Consider the following 18,580-nt stretch of genomic DNA (forward strand, 5'->3'; position numbering starts at 1 on the left):
ACTGTGCCCCTTACGCAACGAAGGGGCTAACACAGATACACAACACTTGCTGCATTTGAAACTGTTTTCTTAAACTGGAATGCATCCATCACTTCCTTGCATCTACGATCCTTAATCACCTAGAATTAATAAATAGGATTGAATTATAAAACATGATTGTACGTTTTTGTATGAATAGTTTAATGAATCAGTGATATTATTGAAGAACTTGTTACCATTTCAAGACCACCTCGTGATGTGACCTCGTAGAAAAGCCGGTGAAGATCGAGTTTGTCTCCACCCACAATAGGAATCCTTTTACAAAATTTAAGGAAAACTATTATAAATATTCCAAGAAATGAATTCTTATTGAAGAGAGCAAATCATCTTAAGCAAAAACAATGAACATATATTTATCAAAAGAGGATAAAAGCAGTTTTCATTTCTCAACATTTAGCCTTTAAAACAAGTTATTTGCCATTAACAGTGAAAAAAGACACACTCTTAAAACTCTTCAAGGCCTAGCAATTATAAATCTTGTGAAAACCAAATCATATACTGATTTCGGACACTTTATCAAAAAGCAAACTAGGTCCAATTCAATAAACTACATACAGTTGCTAAACTTCTATCACTTCAAATGAATTTCATCTATAAAATCTATTAAAACATATGAGTTATGCGTTTTTCAAATTAGGTTTTGGGCCAAGGCCCATATAGAATTTTTTTAAGAGGACATCCCTTTCTAGGTTTTCCTTTAAAAAAACCGCCGCCCTCTGAACATTGCTCAAACCTAGGAAAACACGTCTGTCGTTTTTAGAAGGTGATGCCTATGTACAAGTCTTTTTAGAAGGTGATGCCGATATACAAGTTCACACAAAGATTCGGGAACCAAATGCAGTAATCTATACTAAATTCATCCGTTTAATGAAAATTATGATTTTTTTCCATTCAGAATAATAGTTTACACATCAGTTGTTTCATCAAGAAACTGTAGAATCCAAGAAAAAGTAATTTTTGAAAGGAAAGGTAGAACTCACTTAAGATTTCCTCCAGAAGATTCAAGAAAACTTCGGAGCCTATCCCAGAAAAGTTCACGGTGTTGGACAAGAATCTGATACATAGATGTACGAGAGGAATCACCTTTTTCTAAACCAGAAGAGTCATTAGCTAGAACCAGAAGAGTCATTAGTTAGAATCTTACAACAAATATTATGGTGAGAATCACATTCATGAAACTATCAATTTGGGCTTTCCGTGTCCATTTTGATCCGTCCTATATTGTCTATTTTGATTATGGACAAATTATTGACCGTGTCCATTAACGATCAGTCTGTAGAGAAAACCCCAATAGTAAAATTAATCAAACATCCTTGAATGGCACCTAATACAAATATCACAAAACAAACATTAATAAAAGTCATCTGAAACCTTTCAAAATTTGAGTAAACCTTTTAAAACCATTATAAATCATTTTATAACTTTTAAAAACACTTGTAAATCCTTTTAAACCCCTTATAACCGTGATAAATCCTTTAATAATTTTTTTTGTAAACTTCTAAAACCATTTAAAAACCCTTGTAAATCCTAAAAATCCTTAAAATCTAGTACTAAATAAAAAATAACATTACAAAAACCCTTTAAAACCCCTTGTAAATCCTTTAAAACTATTTTTAAATCTTTGTAAATATTTTTTAAAATCCTTGTAAATCCTTTTAAAACCATTTTTAAATCCTTGTATGCCTTTAAAAACAGTTGTAAATCCTTTTACAATCACTTGTAAATCCTTTTTAAAACCTTTTAAAATCCTTGTAAATTTTTAAAATCTTATAAAAATCCTTGTAAATCCTTCTAAAACTGTTATAAACTTATAAAAACCATTGTAAACCATTTAACAACTATTCAAAAACCTTTGTAAGTTTCTAAAACCCTTTAAAACCATTACAAATCTTTAAAAACCATTTAAAAACTCTTGTAAATCATTTTAAAAACCCTTGTAAACCCTTTAAAAGACTCTTTAAAAATCCTTGTAAACCCTTTAAAAAAATATTGGCGGGAAGATTTTGTAAAACCTTTTTTTTGCGGGATAATTTTTGCGTAAATTGTTTTGGCTACAAAAGTTTCTCAGAAAATTTTTTGGCGGGAAAATTTTTCTTGGAAATATTTTTGGCGAGAAAATTTTGGCAGGAAAATTTTGGCAGGAAAATTTTGGCGGGAAAATTTTGGAAGGAATATTCCTTCATTTGGGAAAGAATATTCTTTCAATTAGGGGTTAAATAGCAATTAAAATTTAAGAGAGGAAAATGAAAATGGCAAAAAAAGAGGGTAGTTTTGCAAAAGGGTATCACAAAAAGGTTAATGGTAAGAATTTCTCAAAAAATTACTTAAAACTAGTATAAAGGATAATTTTGGAATAATTAACATTTATTCATATAATGCATAATGGAAAAATGTTTAAATGTATATCCTTTATTTTTAATTTTCCCTTTTTAAAATTACAAAATCTGTAAATCATAAACAAAAATCTAAAATCCAAAAACCAAAAACTATAATCCATAAACCACTAAAAAATTTTGAAACATTAATGGCCATTATTTGAAGGAGCCCTGCTTAGATGTGTTGGGCAGAGGTGAGTGGGCCTAAGGCCCACAATTGTTTTTACAAATGTTTAAGCAAAAAAGTATATTAAGACCGATATATTTTGTTTTATGGTGAAAATATACACCAAAATGTTAATATATATGTAATATAAAAGCAAAAGAAATTTAATTTTTTAATATATTTAATAAAAGGTCTTTAAAACAAAAAAGTTGCTTTAAGGCTTTTTTTTATTGTAGAGGCGATGCTTATTAAGCCACAATTTTAACTATCATAGCAACATCAACGCTTCCGACATGATGATACTGTGATTATTCTTTACAATTAATTAATAAAATATTGTCTTTGTTTCCTACAGAAAATTCCAACACCACTGCTCGATCCACCAGTGCTTTGATTCAGCAACAATGGCTCGACCTTGTCCAAACTTATTAAGCCACTAGAGTAAACACAAGCATTACAACTTGTTTCAAGAAATGACACTGTTCTGTATTTATCTTATCCACCAACCACTGGCATAGCCACTCCCAGGGCCGGTCCAGCATAATATGAGGTCCAATACAAAAAAAAACTTTTTATTGAATTTTATAAGATTAAATCTAAAAAATTCTTAAACTGTGGTCTGTTTTTGCAATACCAAATAAATAAACTTTAAAATTGAAAAAAAAGTCTTAAACATTCACAAAATTTGGGGCCTCTATTTGTAATATAATTTGTTTTTGGGGCCTAATTTTGTTAGTAAAAAAATTCAAAAAAGCTGTCGGCCCAATACCATTGTATCATAAAAATGGGTCGCAGGCCGGGCCTGGCGGCCACTCCTTGTTTCGCCGGATTCTTGAAATGTTTTCTGTACGTTCTTCCTAAAACACCTTCCACGTTCTTGGACAACTTTAAGAACCGGAACTGAACCTCAAGAGGAGCAAAACAGTCATCCTTCGGTCTCCCATATCTATGGATTATGTCGTCTTCCTTTGTTACCGGAACCACGTTGACCCAAATCTCTGCAATGTCTTGTAACGTGACCAACACGGAGTTTATCTCTGAAATTCTCTCAATCTTTATATCATCTCTTGAAGAACTCCATACAAATGCATCTCCTTTCGCTAAAGAGATCTCTTTCCCCTCGAAAGAAAGACCGAGATGGTCAACTTGGTCGTCCCATTTCGCGGCTTTTGTGACCTCGAGTGAGAAGGTTTTAATATTGTGGCCAAAGATAAGACCCAGGGATTGGATCCATGTGAAGTCTCTACTACGGCCAGAAGGTCTAAGACCAATGAAACATGCATTGACTTGGAAGTCAACGTCGGAGATGAGTGCAAAGTTCTCATCGCGTTTGCCGTGGAAATAGTAGACAACTTCGTCTCCGCCGATGAATCGTGGGTCTAAGCATGCTGATCCTTTGCCGTTGCAGTTAGGTTTTATATTTGTTACATAAAATGAAAACATATTGACATCGATTAAATTGAGAAAATTTCATTCTTAGAAATGGTGTTTTAGAGTTTTTTTCTCACACATTAGAAGAAAAAAAAAACTATGTAAATTTTGTTATATATTTGATATATGATATATTTGTTAATAATTCTAATTAATTAGCTAAGACATTTAGTTTAGTTGAGTAGGTAACTATTGTAAATAACACTAAAATGAATCATTATTTACTTTCCAATATATCATTATTATAATTATTGTCAAGAACTAATATCAAAATATATTTTTTCTAAAAATAACGTAACCTAAAACCTGTTATTTTAATTACAAAATCAGTAAAAATTTCTAAATATTATATGGATTTATAAAGCAATTATCGAATAAATCTCTTTTAAACTTCCAAAAAAATATAAAAATGACATTTTGTGAAGAAATAAATATATATACTAAATATTATGAAATGGAAAGAGTATTGTTACTTACTTCGGCGAGCTGACATATTAGGGTTGACGCCATCCAGCGAAACCCCTACTGAAACTGCTTATGTAATAGGCAATGAGTTACAATAAACTAGAGACCTAATAATCAATCGTAAAATTGGAAGGAGGGATTTGAGTTACCTTTAGTGTTTTCCCCAAATCAAAGTGGGGGGGGGGGGGGGGGATAACTGTTCAATGGTATGAATGGTAAATATACCTATTTTTAGAATGGAAAAACGAGGCTGTTGGAAAAGGTGAATAGTCACACGTGTGTATTTTCCAATTTTGAATAGTAAATGTACTACACTACCAATTTAGTTTCCAAAACGTACTAAAACGCCAAATATTCCATTACTTTATGATCACATTTACTTATCCAGAACTTAATATATTCATGGATCATGTTTATATAACAATAGAGCATTATGTTTTGATGTTCATGGAACTTAAAAGTTATACCTTGAACTTCAATATATTTCTATCCCTCACCCTTTTTTCCACCACCTGCAGTTACTCTAACCTTTTTTTTTGTATGAATGTTAAATTATATTCATAAAAAAAAAACTATTTTACAAAGAATGCTTCAATCGTTTGAAGTTATAGTATAGAAGACAGAAAACAAAGTAGTTAAAAACGATGGGAAAAACTTAGATGCTATTAGTTTGAAACCAGTATTGGAGGCCCCCCTCATACCTAGTGGAGCTTGAGAGAGTGTATAGACGGTTGCGAACACTTTTGTCGATGAAGCTGATCAACTTAGGAGTAGGAGTTGGTGTCTCGCCATGACGCCAAAGAATATAAACAGTGACTTGGAAGACATACCGCAAGACAAATAACTACAGGTGCGGCATGGTCAATTTGATGAGCTTAGGGATGATGGAGTTCCAGCTGGACGAGAATCTGCTTCCAAGGAGACCATTCGACATAGTAGAACAAACCGTGGTGGAGTAGGGGCACGCAAAGAACAAATGGTCCTTAGTCTCCTCTTGTTCCCTACAGAGCACACGCTCTGACATTCCAGCAAACAATTTTATCCCCTGTTGTATGCCTGTAATGCATAGCAAGCCAAGTAATGAAGGAGAACTTAGGAGTGGAGTTACGGAACCAGACCCTCGAAGACCAATCACACTTTGCACTTGCATTACGAATAAGGTGCCATGTATCATGAGAAGAGAATTTGCCCTTAAAATCACCACTCTTCTGTTTCCAATGATCATGATCATCTCCCGTGAGTAAGCCTTGTTGCCTTAGGTTGTCGAGAGCATCTACTACCTGATTTAGGAAGAGAACCTAATGACAACGTCGACGGTGTGGGCTTAGTGTAGACGCTATGGAGCTTCGCTTTTGGATTCTCAAATCGATGCATGCCCGGGCACCAAGCATATCAAAGAGATTACCAAGAGGGCTCCAATTATCATACCAAAAGAATATATCTAAACCAGACTTCACCTCCACTTTATACAACTGCTTTGCTAGATCCCGATATTTTAGTATTTTATGCCACATCCATGAACCCAAACTTCTCTTTACACTGACTGACCATTGAGAGATGGTGTTGACAAGTTTTTATGAATACAGTGCACGCTTAACGAATTCCCAGCAAATACAAGCCGCCAAATCATATTCAAAATGTAAACTGTGTATGTGTCCTTTAGTTGTCTAATTCCCGGTCCCTACCTGTTTAGGCTTACAAACATCTAGCCAAGCAATCTTCGCCTTTCGCGTATTTAAATCTGGACCAGACCACAAAAACGCCGAGAATAAACTATCAAGTTCTTGAAGATATTTGTTGGGAAGGCGGAAAGCAGATAGCCAAAAAATGTAAGGCTTGAAAGGACCAATTTAATCAATTGGATACGACCTGCAAAGGACAAAAACCGACTAGTCTAAGAAGTAATAAGATTCTGAATACACTCAAGCAGCGATAAATAATCAGCCTTAGTCATACTTCTCGTGAGGAGAGCAAGTCCAAGGTATCAAACCAGAAGCGATCCAGCTTCAAATGGAAAATTCCTCAAAATTGCTTGCTTAGACTGGAAGGATACGCCAACCATGAAGATGGTTGATTTTTCAAGACTAATTTTGAGGTCTGAGCGAACTGCAAACTTATCAAAAACCAAGAGAATAGTTTTTTATTGATCGAGAGCTCCCATCCGAGAAGATTAGAATATCAGTTACTCTTATCGCATGTGTTACAATAATATTTCACAACTTCTACTATCAATCCTCACTGTGGACAAGAAAACAAGGAATGAAGGAATATAGATAACACCTTAAAAATACTCATCGACAACGTGGACATAACCTTGGAAAAAGATTAAGGAAAATAGATAACAAAAATTATATGTTTATTGTTACTATTGTTTGTGTTTTAGTATATTTTTGAAATTTAATATGAAAGTACTACTAATACTATTGAAAATAGATAAATAATCAGTTTTTTTTACTATTTGTATAAGATAGATAATGAAAGATGAAATAGAAAGTGGGGTAGTGTTTGAATGTGCTAAATCTCTATATTAGTAAAAGAGAAGTACAAAATAGAATACGGGTCGGGTAAAAATTAAAAAATTAACCCGATTTTAAAAATTGGATACTTCAAAATTGGATACTAAAATGGGTTTGGATACATACAACGGATACTTTATATTATTTCTATAACTAATTTTATGATTTCCTAATATTTCTCTAACTAATTTAATATAATATATTAAAAACAATTATCATTATTCTTTGACATTTATTTGATATTATTTTAAAATTTATGATATTATACTATATAATAAAAATATTTAATAAAAATTTAGTTTTTTTGCATATGTTGCAATTTGAATTTTTCAAAACGAACATATAATACTCAACTGCATTTGGTTAAATATTCTGGACAATGATTTAAAATCAGTATTACCAATATTAAAACAATTGTTACATGAGCATATTTAAAAGTTTTAAAAGTTTCAAAATATTATAATTGAAAGGTTCAAATATAAGAATAAATTAAAATTTAAAATATTAAAAATATTTTTTTGAGACATAATTATTATTGATAATATATATTATATATCAAACTATGTAAATTTTAGATAGTTCACGGGTAGTTTAATAAAATCACAATTATAATGGTAAAGCGAGTTATGAATAACGGTTTTTACAAAATGAATTATGTCACGGTTTGATACTTCATAAAAAAATATTGTAAGTATGTAATTTTTACATATATTTCTACTTGTACTACAAAAATGGTCAATTGAATAATTTGTTTTTTTCGTGATGTTAACTTTTCACTGTTTTTTTAATTGTATCAAAACTCAATGTATTATTATTTATTCGCTTTTTTGTTTATTATTTTATTTAAACTTATTATACAAATATATAATTCACTATAATCGAATACATTGCAATAAAATTAAAATGTAACATATCTTAATCCGTTAAAAGTAATATATAGTTAATTATTTCCCCCGCGCTGTAGCGCGGATCCGAACCTAGTTACAAAAACATAGTATATGTACAATTGTATATCTTAATTTCTTTTGCCAAGAAAGTGGGCCGATGAAGCTTCGGCTCGTCGGCATCGAGATTTCTCTCTTTCTCTTTGCTACTTTTGCAATATATATATATATATATATATATATAAATATATATATCGAACCTTTTCGCAAACATCTCAAATCTTTATTCACTTGGAAAGCTTCAATTAACGCTTTAACAGTACTGATAGGGCGTAATGGATGTCCGGCGGACATATTCTTGTTTAACCCCCTGCCCAAATCTCCTTTGCTGAAGCTCTTAAAACCAGAACCGCTTCCATCTTTTCGATCTTGGACGACTCAGATTTTTGTAGTAGCTTCTTTCCACCAGGTTTTATTGATGGCAGGAGATTCCACTCTTGGACTGTCAGATAGTGCACGAAGCTGCCTTTCGGGTAGAGAGAACCTACTTGACAAAATCTGAGACCCTAAGGTTCTCTGCAACCAACTTTACCTCTGCCCTTGAATCTTTGTATAATGTGTCTATGCTGTTTCAACTTCCCTCGGCAACGTCTGTCCCAACTCCCATCATATGCTCGTCTCTGCGTCGCCGCCACACCACTTGCCCACCCAACTTGAACCTAGTGCTTCACTTGTTGTTGGGCCTCTACTTAATTATGGGCCCATTCCAAAACACTTCAAACCACATATGAAAAAATGAAGAATGCACCATCAGCCTAAAAACATTCAAAGGCCGAGATGATATCAATACCCTCAAATCTAACCACATCTACCACCATGGATATATCATAGCAATGGTTGTATACAAAAAAAAAACAATTTGTACAATAAAGTTCTTCTTCATACTTCTTAAACAAAGAATTCTTCCTCTTCTTTTTACTTATCACATTATACATCAATGAAATCTTAAAAATACATATTACTACATCAAATACCAAGCAAACTATTACTAATACTATTCCAAATTTAAAAAAGAAAAACATATAAAGTTACAATAATATATTTAAAAACAGAAACACATATTAAAAATTTGGCAAATTTAAAATCAATTTTAAAATAATTAACAAAAAAACATTTAGAACAAAATATTCATGCCCAAGAAAATTTAACAAAGACAATTAAATAATACACAAAAAAACCTAAAATACTAAGTAAAAAAAAAGAATTACAAACAATAAAAGAAAAAAAATAATAAGGATAGTAAAAAATATTTAAAACCCTTTAAAAAAAATTAACCAAATATTCATGCCTCAAAAAACAATTAACAAAGAAAATAAAATCATACACAAAAAAATAAAAAGTAACTAAGATAGAAAATAACTATTAACAAAAAAAAACAATGCTTGGGTGAGGAGCAAGTACCTTTCTCACTCTTCTTTTTGGGCTCTAAATGTAAAAAATTATAGGTACTCTTGGATGTTTCGCAATCTTCTTAAGTTAAGACAGAAGGCATGGTCTTTTCTCAGAATAATAATTGGAAATGGCGATGATACTTTTTTCTGGTTGGTTCCATGGACTCCGTTCGGACCACTTATTCATTTCTTTGGCAATAACGGGCCAATGCTTCTTGGCATTCCTCTCTTCGCCACAGTCAAGGAGCAGTTTACACACACGGGTTAGAATCTACCACCAGCAAGGTCAGAAAAGCAAATTCTACTCTATTCACATATCACTACTATTTGTCGCTCGACTTATAGTGATACTGCAGTTTGGTTGATCGATGAGCGGATCCAAAAATCGTTTTGCTCTCGAAATGTATGGAATCACGTTAGGGATCAAAAAGCATTAGTTACATGGTTCCCTTTGGTGTGGCATAAGGCCAGAATCTCAAAACATGCTTTTTCTGTTTGGTTGTTTGTTCTAAATCGCAATCCAACTATGGATAGACTTTCTCAGTGGGGATGCGATGTTGAAAGGACTTGTCTGCTTTGTGGAGTTGAAGATGAAACCAGAGACCATCTATTCTTCAACTGTCCATACTCGCAGATTGTATGGCAAAAAATAATATCTGAGTTATTGACTGTACTCCCTCCAATATCGTGGGATCTGATTATGGAGTGGCTACCATCTGCTTCATCAAATAACAACATCTCTCTTGCCCTTCTTCAAGCATGGCATGCTTGTGTTTATGAAATCTGGAAAAAGAGGAACCGTAGGTACCACAATGGAACAACTCTTTCGTCTCAAACGGTTTATCAAAAAGTGTTAAATGGGGTAAAGAATAAAGCTCAAAGCTTGGTCTTTCAAAATCCAGTTCGATCTTCATTACTCCATTGTTGGGCAGGGACCTCGACATCTTCTTCTGCTTCCCTTGAGAACTTATAGCTTTTGTGCTCTCTTGTAATTTATCTTCGATGTGTTCTCTCTCTCTCTTCAGGTTTTGATCTTCTCTTACTTTTCATCTTTCTCCTACTTTCTTTCATCTGTAATCTAGTTTTGTGCTAGCTTTCTCCCTCTTTCTTAGACTCTTTGTATAACTATTTTATTATATATATATATATAAGAAAACCCTTTAACGAAAAAAAAAATATACAAAAAAATACAAAAAATACAAAAAAAAAAACCAAAAAAAAAAAAAACAATACACACGGATTATCCCCAGCACTTGAAGCATAAAGTTTGGTATTTTAGATTACAGAATTATAATAACAAAGTTATACAACTTATTATGATCCACTTCAATATCATGCTAAGTCACCACCACTTTTGCTGGTCGAGTATTGGTGACATTTCATCTATTTAATAACTACTTAATCATTAATCACAAACCTTAATTCCTGCTTTAGTCCGGTTCTCTATTTAATAGTTCTATAACCAGTAAAAAAAAAAAAGTTATGGTCTCACATAATTAGTTTCTTTTCTCCTACTCTCTTAGAATTTTACTTCCGTTGTACTTCAAATGTTTTGTAAAATTTTCTTACTATGGATAGTACTGGCCTGGCCAATGTGCTGATGGTTACCTCCTCCATGAGGATGCTCTACTGAGTTCATATCTACACCACAAACCTTTTAGGCCATGGGGTTCTCTTCACACGGTGCTTGTGAGACTCTCCGTATGACACAACGCTATTACCAGTTTACTAGCAAATTTAACTACTATGAACGAATGAAAACTTTATGTAATGAATTTTTGCAACACTATGGATAACATAAGCATTCCGAGAGAGGAGAATAAAGTTATCATAAAAATCTTTTAGGATTTCAGAACAAAGTTCATTGGAAATATAGGAAGGTTGAATAAGTCAAGGTTTGTGCTTACACCACACTTAAAAGTCGCCTTCTGTTGAGCTTTGTCCAACTGTTACTGTTTCTGTGATGAGTACTATGCTTCAATATATGTTCTTTCGATGAAGAAGTCACATCTTTAGACTTTGTTTCTCTAGCCTCAACACTTAGTTAGACTGTTATGATCTTGCAGGTAAAGATAAATTTTAACCTGTATACAGTATTTTTACGAAACAAACATAAACGCCAAACACACGAATCAAAGACCATGTTACTAATGTCTTTAATTTTCTTCTTTTCGCTTCAGGTTTTGCAGATAAGTATGATGATGCTCTCTTCTTTCTAGTTTGTTAACATAACACACGATTAAAATTAAGAATTAAAAAGAGGTAATTTGAATTACCTCAATTCGGCTACCACAAGAGGCATGATTCTCTGTGATAGACTTCCCCGATTCACATCGGATCCCCACCTTTGGGTGAGATCCGGTTACACAATCGGATTACCAACGAGTGGCTCGTTGGTCATCCCAAGACTACGCTTGTCTTGAGTCCGACAGTTTAGACAGAGTTGAAACTCTGCCATCCGCTTCCTCCACCGATTACTCGATTGAAGGCAAGTAGAGAACACTTTCTTGAGGAAACACTTTCCTTTGGGGTACCAATATCGCCTCTCGAACCATGGTGAGACTCCAATATCATGCTGAGTCACCCACCACTTTAGCTGTTCGAGTATTGGTGACCTTTCCCCTATTTAATACCTACTTAATCATTAATCACAAACCTTAATTCCGGGTTTAGTCCGGTTATCTATTTAAAATTCCATAACCAGTAAAAAAAGTCATGGTTAAATCCGATTTGATTAATTGATTGCTCTCGCTTCCTCTCACATAATTTAGTTTCTTTTCTCCTACTCTCGTAAATTTTTTACTTCGGTTGTACTTCAAAATTTTTGAAGTAAAGAAACCAGTTTAATTAACTCTAATGACACAACGCTATTACCAGTTTACTAGCAAAGTAAAGAAACCAAAAGTTCAAAATATATGTTTAGTGTTACATATAACAGAAAATATATGTAACATTAAACAAAGAAGACAGCCATCGAAGATCACTACTCACTTGTACTTGCGGCTGCATCGGTGCCACCCACAGTTTCCGCTACATCGGCGGCAGCTACAGCTTCCATTGCCTTGGTAGCAACTACAGTTTCCGCTGACAAAGCCCTAACTACAGTTTCTGTTGTATTAGCCGCAGCTCCAGTTTCCGCTGCATTGGTGACAGCTACAGTTTCTACAGGCTGGACCTTAGCTACAGTCTCCGCTTCATCCATTTCAGCTATAGTTTCCGTTTTAACAGTCGCATCAACAGTTTCAGCTGCATTGGTGGCGGCCACAGTTTTCGAAGAATTGGTCGCAGCTACGGTTTCCATGTTAACCCTCTTCTTCTTCTCAAGAAATTTCTCTTCATAATCCTGTTTAACAATCATAAACCAAAATCCATTAAATCTCATTCAAGAAAAATAAAAATTAAATGATAAAAATGTATTACATGAGATGTTTTGGCTCTCTTCTTCTTGCGTCTTGGAGTTTCAGGAGGCGCTTGATCACGCATGTGAAAAATTACTCCTTTGAGCTCTTCCATGCCCATCTTCACAGTTACAAGATACCCGCTTTCGAATTTCCCATTAAACACCAAACCAGCTTTCGCTTCTTCAACGTCTGAAATATTTTCAGAAAACAAATCTCAACACTCAAAATAAGATGAAAGAAGAGAGACTAAACATGCAAAAAAATCATGTAACATATCCAAAAAAAAACATAGAATAGCTAAGTACCCATGTCTTTGTTTGCTGATTTATCAACAAGGCGCATCAATGCTTTCTCTGCGAAAAAGGACAATCAAAGTATATTATATTAGAAAGAGAGCTTTAAGAAAACATGATTTGATATTTCATACCTCTCTCTGGAAACTCAGCGAGTGGAGCTTTGAAGTAATACACATGCTCAAACTCAAAGAGCATTTTAAGATAATGTTTCCTTAGAACACTTGCTGCATTTGTAATTGTTTTCTTAAACTGGAATGCATCCATCACTTCCTTGCATCTACGATCCTTAATCACCTAGAATTAATAAATATGATTAATTTATAAAACATGATCGTACGTTTTTGTATGAATACTTTATAATGAATCGGTGATATTATTAAAGAACTTGTTACCATTTCAAGACCACCTCGTGATGTGACCTCGTAAAAAAGCCGATGAAGATCGAGTTTGTCTCCACCCACAATAGGAATCCTTTTACAAAATTTAAGGAAAAAATATCATAAATATTCCAAGAAATGAATTCTTATTGAAGAGAGCAAATCATCTTAAGCACAAACAATGAAAATTATTTATCAGAAGAGGATAAAGCAGTTTTCATTTCTCAACATTTTACCTTTAAAACAAGTTATTTGCCATTAACAGAAATCAAAAAAAGACACACTCTTAAAACTCTTCATGGCCTAGCAATTATAAATCATGTAAAAACTAAATCATATACAGATTTTGGACTCTTTATCAAAGAACAAACTAGGTCCAATTCAATAAACTACATACACTTGCTTGCCCTTCTATCTCTACAAATGAATTTTATCTATCAAATCTATTAAAATATATGAATTATGTTTTTTCAAATTAGGTTTTGGGCCAAGGCCCATATAGAGTTTTTTAAGAGGACATCCCTTTCTAGGGTTTCCTTTAAAAAAACCGCCGCCCTCTGAACATTGCTCAAACCTAGGAAAACACGTAATCGTATCCTTTTTAGAAAGTGATGCCTATGTACAAGTCTTTTTAGAAGGTGATGCTTATGTACAAGTCTTTTTAGAAGGTGATGCCTATGTACAAGTCCTCACAAAGATTCGGGAACCAAATGCAGTAATCTATACTAAATTCATCTGTTTAATGAAGATTATGTTTTTCCCATTCAGAATAATAGATTACACATCAATTACTGCATCAATAAACTGTAGAATCAAAGAAAAAGTAATTTTTGAAAGGAAAGGTAGAACTCACTTGAAAATTCCTTGAGAAGATTCAAGAAAACTTTGGAGTCTATCCCAGAAAAGTTCAGGGTTTTGGACAAGAATCTGATACATAGATGTACGAGAGAAATCACCTTTTTCTAAACCAGAAGAGTCATTAGCAAGAACCACTTCAACTTGTGAAGGATCTTTAGACATGTTTTTTTCTGGTGTTTTTTGGTCAAAGGTTAAAAACGTTTTGTTCAACCTTCAGAAATAAAATGAACTCTCATATATATATATTAACTTTCTTATCAAGAATTAGAGGTCTAATATTTGTATAAAAAATTTCTCTTTTTGTCTCTACCACACAAAAACTACACTGCATCCTTTTTTCTTTCCTTTTCCTTTTTTAACATAGTCCACGCATTAATTAACTTTTTCATTTACAACTTGTAGCATAAAGTAAAATTAATTGTATTTGTTTTTGGAAAAAAAATGTAGTTAGAGGATAAGATTTATAGAAATTAAAATAGGAAGTAAAGTGAATGATTTTTTGCTTTAATTTTTTATTAATATAAACTGACCGTTATCTATTTTTGGTTATATATTATTTGATTTTTTGTGGAAAAATTAATTGCAATGAAAAAATTGCAACTGATTTTAGAAAACAATGGGAATATACAAAAAGAACAAAAATTATTTCACGTTGGTTCTTTGAAAATTAAAATAAAACTATCGGCGAAACTGTAGTTAGAATCTTACAACATATATTATGGTGAGAATCGTATTCATAAAACTATCAATTCGGGCTTTCCACGTCCATTTTGATCCGTCATATATTATCTATTTTGATTATGGAAAAAATTATTGACCGTGTCCATTAACGATCCGTCTATAGAGAAAACCCCAATAGTAAAAGTAATCAAATATCCTTGAATGGCATCTGATTTTCTATTTAAGAATTCAATATGAATTATCATAGAATATTTTTCCTAACATTTTTAAAACGTGAGTAAACGTTAGAATATGTATTCTATTTTTTGTAGAACAAAGAGGAAAATATTGAATATGTATTCTAAATTTCGTAGAAATTAGAATTCTAAATACCATAGAACAAAAGTGACTTCTTAATTTGGTAGAGCATGAAGACTACGTAAAATACATAATCTAAATTTTAGAACATGTAGATTGAATAAAATATGCTTTCTAATTTCTGAAAGTGTATTCTAAACTTCATAAATCAAATTTTATCCATCCAAACCAACAATAAAATAACGTATATTGACATTATAACATATATTGACATTATAAGTATCATCATGTACTCTTCATCATTTTTCTATGCATTGTTGTCACTTTTATTTGAAAAAATTATTTAAATCTAATATAAAGGATAATTTTTGATTAATTAAAAATTATTCATAGAATGCATAAATGGAAAATGTTTAAATATTTATCCTTTATTTTCAATTTTCCCTTTTTTAAATTACAAAATCTGTAAATCATAAACCAAAATATAAAATCCAAAAACCAAAAAATATAATCCATAGACCACTAAAAATCTTTGAAACATTCATGGCCATTATTTGAAGGAGCCCTGCTTAGATGTGTAGGGCAGAGGTGAGTGGGCCTAAGACCCATAATTCTTTTTTACAAATGTTTAAGCAAAAAAAATCTTTATGAAGAGAAATTATATAAAGACCCATATATTTTGTTTTGTGGTGAAAATATACACCAAAATATTTATATATATATATATGTAATATAAAAGCAAAAGAAATATAAATTTTTGATACATTTAATAAAAGGTCTTTTAAAACAAAAAAAATTCTTTAAGGCTTTTTTTATTGTAGAGCCGATGTTGATTAAAAACAATTTTAACTATCATCGCAACATCAACGCTTCCAACATGATGAAACTTTGATTATTCCTTACGATTAAATAATAAAATATTGTCTTTATTTTCTACAGAAAATCCCAACACCACTGCTCGATCCACCAGTGCAATCAACAGTGTTTTGATTCAGCAGCAATGGCTCGACCTTGTCCAAACTTATTAAGCCACTAGAGTAAACACAAGCATTACAATTTGTTTCAAGAAGTGACACTGTTCTGTATTTATCTTCTCCACCAACCACTGGCATAGCCACTCCTTGTTTCGCCGGATTCTTGAAATCTTCTCTGTACGTTCTTCCTAAAACACCTTCCACGTTCTTGGACAACTTTAAGAACCGGAACTGAACCTCAAGATGAGCAAAACAGTCATCCTCCGGTCTCCCGTATCTATGGATTATGTCGTCTTCCTTTGTTATCGGAACCACGTTGACCCAAATCTCTGCAATGTCTTGTAACGTGATCAACACGGAGTTTAAGTCTGAAGTTCTCTCAATCTTTATATCCTCTCTTGAAGAACTCCATACAGATGCATCTCCTTTTGGTAAAGAGATCTCTTTCCCCTCGAAAGAAAGACCGAGATGGTCGACTTGGTTGTCCCATTTCGCAGCCTTTGTGGCCTCGAGTGAGAAGGTTTTGCTGTTGTGGCCGAAGATAAGACCCAAGGATTGGATCCATGTGAAGTCTCTACTACGGCCAGAAGGTCTAAGACCAATGAAACGTGCATTGACTTGGAAGTCAACGTCGGAGACGAGTGCAAAGTTCTCATCGCGTTTGCCGTGGAAGTAGAAGACAACTCCGTCTCCACCGATGAATCGTGGGTCTAAGCATGCTGATCCTTTGCCGTTGCAGTTAGGTTTCCTATCTGTTACATAATTTGAAAACATATTGTCAACGATTAAATTGAAAAAATTTCATTCTAAGAAATGGTGTTTTAGAATTTTTTTTCTCACACATTAGAAGAAAAAAAACTATGTAAATTTTGTTATATATTTGATATATGATATATTTGATAATATTTCTAATTAATTAGCTAAATGTTTAGTTTAAGTTAGTAGGGAACTATTGTAAATAACACTAAAATGAATTATTATTTATTTTCCAATATATCATTATTATAATTATTTTCAAGAATTAATATCAAAATCTTCTTTTAAAAATAACATAACCTAAAACAAGTTCTTTTAATTACAAAATCAGTAAAAAAATTGTTAAATCCGATATGGATTTATAAAGCAATTATCGAATAAATCTCCTTTAAACTTCCAAAACAAAATAAAAAATGAAATTTTGTGAAGAAATATATATATATATATATATATATATATTTATATACTAAATATTATGAAATGGAAAAGAGTATTGTTACTTACTTCGACAAGTAGCTTTGCAAATAGGATTAAAGCAATCAATGACACATGCCTTGGTGCTTCCTGCTGGAGGAGAAAACGAAGGGCACTGCTTTGGGCAAGTTTGCTTCTTAAGGAAACATGGGCTCTTCCTTTGAAAACATGTCTTTGTCTCCGACGAGGCTGCTTCGAGTTTTACAATGACCGTAAACGCATATAGCGTCACCACCAAGATCACGTAAAACCCTGTTCTTAGATCTCCCTTCATTGTTTTTAATCCTCTTAGGAAAATATGAATAAGTGTTAATACTCCATCTCCATGTGATCTCTTTTTATAGAAAGCATTGCATGCTTGGCAAGTTGGAATTTTCTAAGTTAGGATGTATGTACTTGTACACCGACACAAACACACACACGTTACTTTGTGTCTAAACCAAATTTTAATATGTTTATTGTAAAGTCAATTCTCTAAGATCGAGTTATTTTTAATATTTAGTTTTTTTGACAGACCCAGACAACCGTGGTCCCGTAGTAAGAAAGAACTGGGAAAAAGTTGGAAATAACTAATCCATATTCGATTCACCTTCAAAATAAAAATCATTGTTGTATGGAAAGTATGTCAATTGGGCTAAAACTCAGTTGGTTTACCAGGTAATCAGAAATATATGCGGCCTGACTACCTCTGATATTAGTCAAAAAGCATTCTAAACTTAAGATAAACAGTGAGGTGACGGTTCGCGAAGTAGTCAACTTTGAAACATTTCGATGTGTTTCTATCGAAGCCGACCGTATTAACAGATAGGATTTATAAAAAAAAAAAAAAAAATAGTTTCCTTGACAGATTGAATTAATGTGCTTTAATTTGGTATAGTTCTATAAATGTTTTGGTGTGCCCGTAGCTAGGTTCGATACACATACGCCAGATGGATTAGGATGAAGTCAAAGCTTATGAGATCCATGTAAACTTATACATTTTACAATTTTAATATGATCTAATAGTGTTATGTTATCATTTAATGTCGATCATTATGTCAATAGCGATAAATAAATCTTATAGCATCCCCAACTTTGAATTCTTAACCAAAAAAAAAAAAAAAGTAGGTTTCATTTTATGCTAGGAACTTATTTCATTA

The 18,580-nt window shown here is 32.6% G+C and overlaps 2 protein-coding genes and 1 pseudogene across 3 annotated transcripts; all 3 read right to left on the minus strand.

Moving 5' to 3' along the window:
• Positions 1-2,901: 2,901 nt before the first annotated feature.
• Positions 2,902-4,023, minus strand: LOC17895275 (annotated as a pseudogene).
• Positions 4,024-12,157: 8,134 nt separating this feature from the next.
• On the minus strand, positions 12,158-14,475 carry LOC17895690 (putative high mobility group B protein 11). Of its 2 annotated transcripts, none has more exons than XM_023787919.1 (6): positions 14,255-14,475; positions 13,417-13,495; positions 13,156-13,309; positions 13,034-13,081; positions 12,748-12,917; positions 12,158-12,670 (listed from the first exon to the last, which is right to left on the minus strand). In XM_023787919.1, the coding sequence occupies exons 1-6, from the start codon at positions 14,419-14,421 to the stop codon at positions 12,311-12,313; spliced, it is 978 nt and encodes a 325-aa protein (XP_023643687.1). In that variant the 5' UTR covers positions 14,422-14,475; the 3' UTR covers positions 12,158-12,310. The 2 variants fall into 2 exon arrangements, with proteins under 2 accessions (XP_023643687.1, XP_006301562.1); XM_006301500.2 differs by having other exon boundaries at positions 13,156-13,318; positions 14,255-14,474.
• Positions 14,476-16,033: 1,558 nt separating this feature from the next.
• LOC17896131 lies at positions 16,034-17,715 on the minus strand. Its single transcript, XM_006302421.2, has 2 exons — positions 17,472-17,715; positions 16,034-16,963 (listed from the first exon to the last, which is right to left on the minus strand). The coding sequence occupies exons 1-2, from the start codon at positions 17,713-17,715 to the stop codon at positions 16,164-16,166; spliced, it is 1,044 nt and encodes a 347-aa protein (XP_006302483.1). The 3' UTR covers positions 16,034-16,163.
• Positions 17,716-18,580: the final 865 nt, after the last annotated feature.

The sequence above is a fragment of the Capsella rubella genome, unplaced genomic scaffold (genome assembly GCF_000375325.1).
Source record: "Capsella rubella cultivar Monte Gargano unplaced genomic scaffold, Caprub1_0 scaffold_2, whole genome shotgun sequence".
Taxonomy (NCBI): domain Eukaryota; kingdom Viridiplantae; phylum Streptophyta; class Magnoliopsida; order Brassicales; family Brassicaceae; genus Capsella; species Capsella rubella.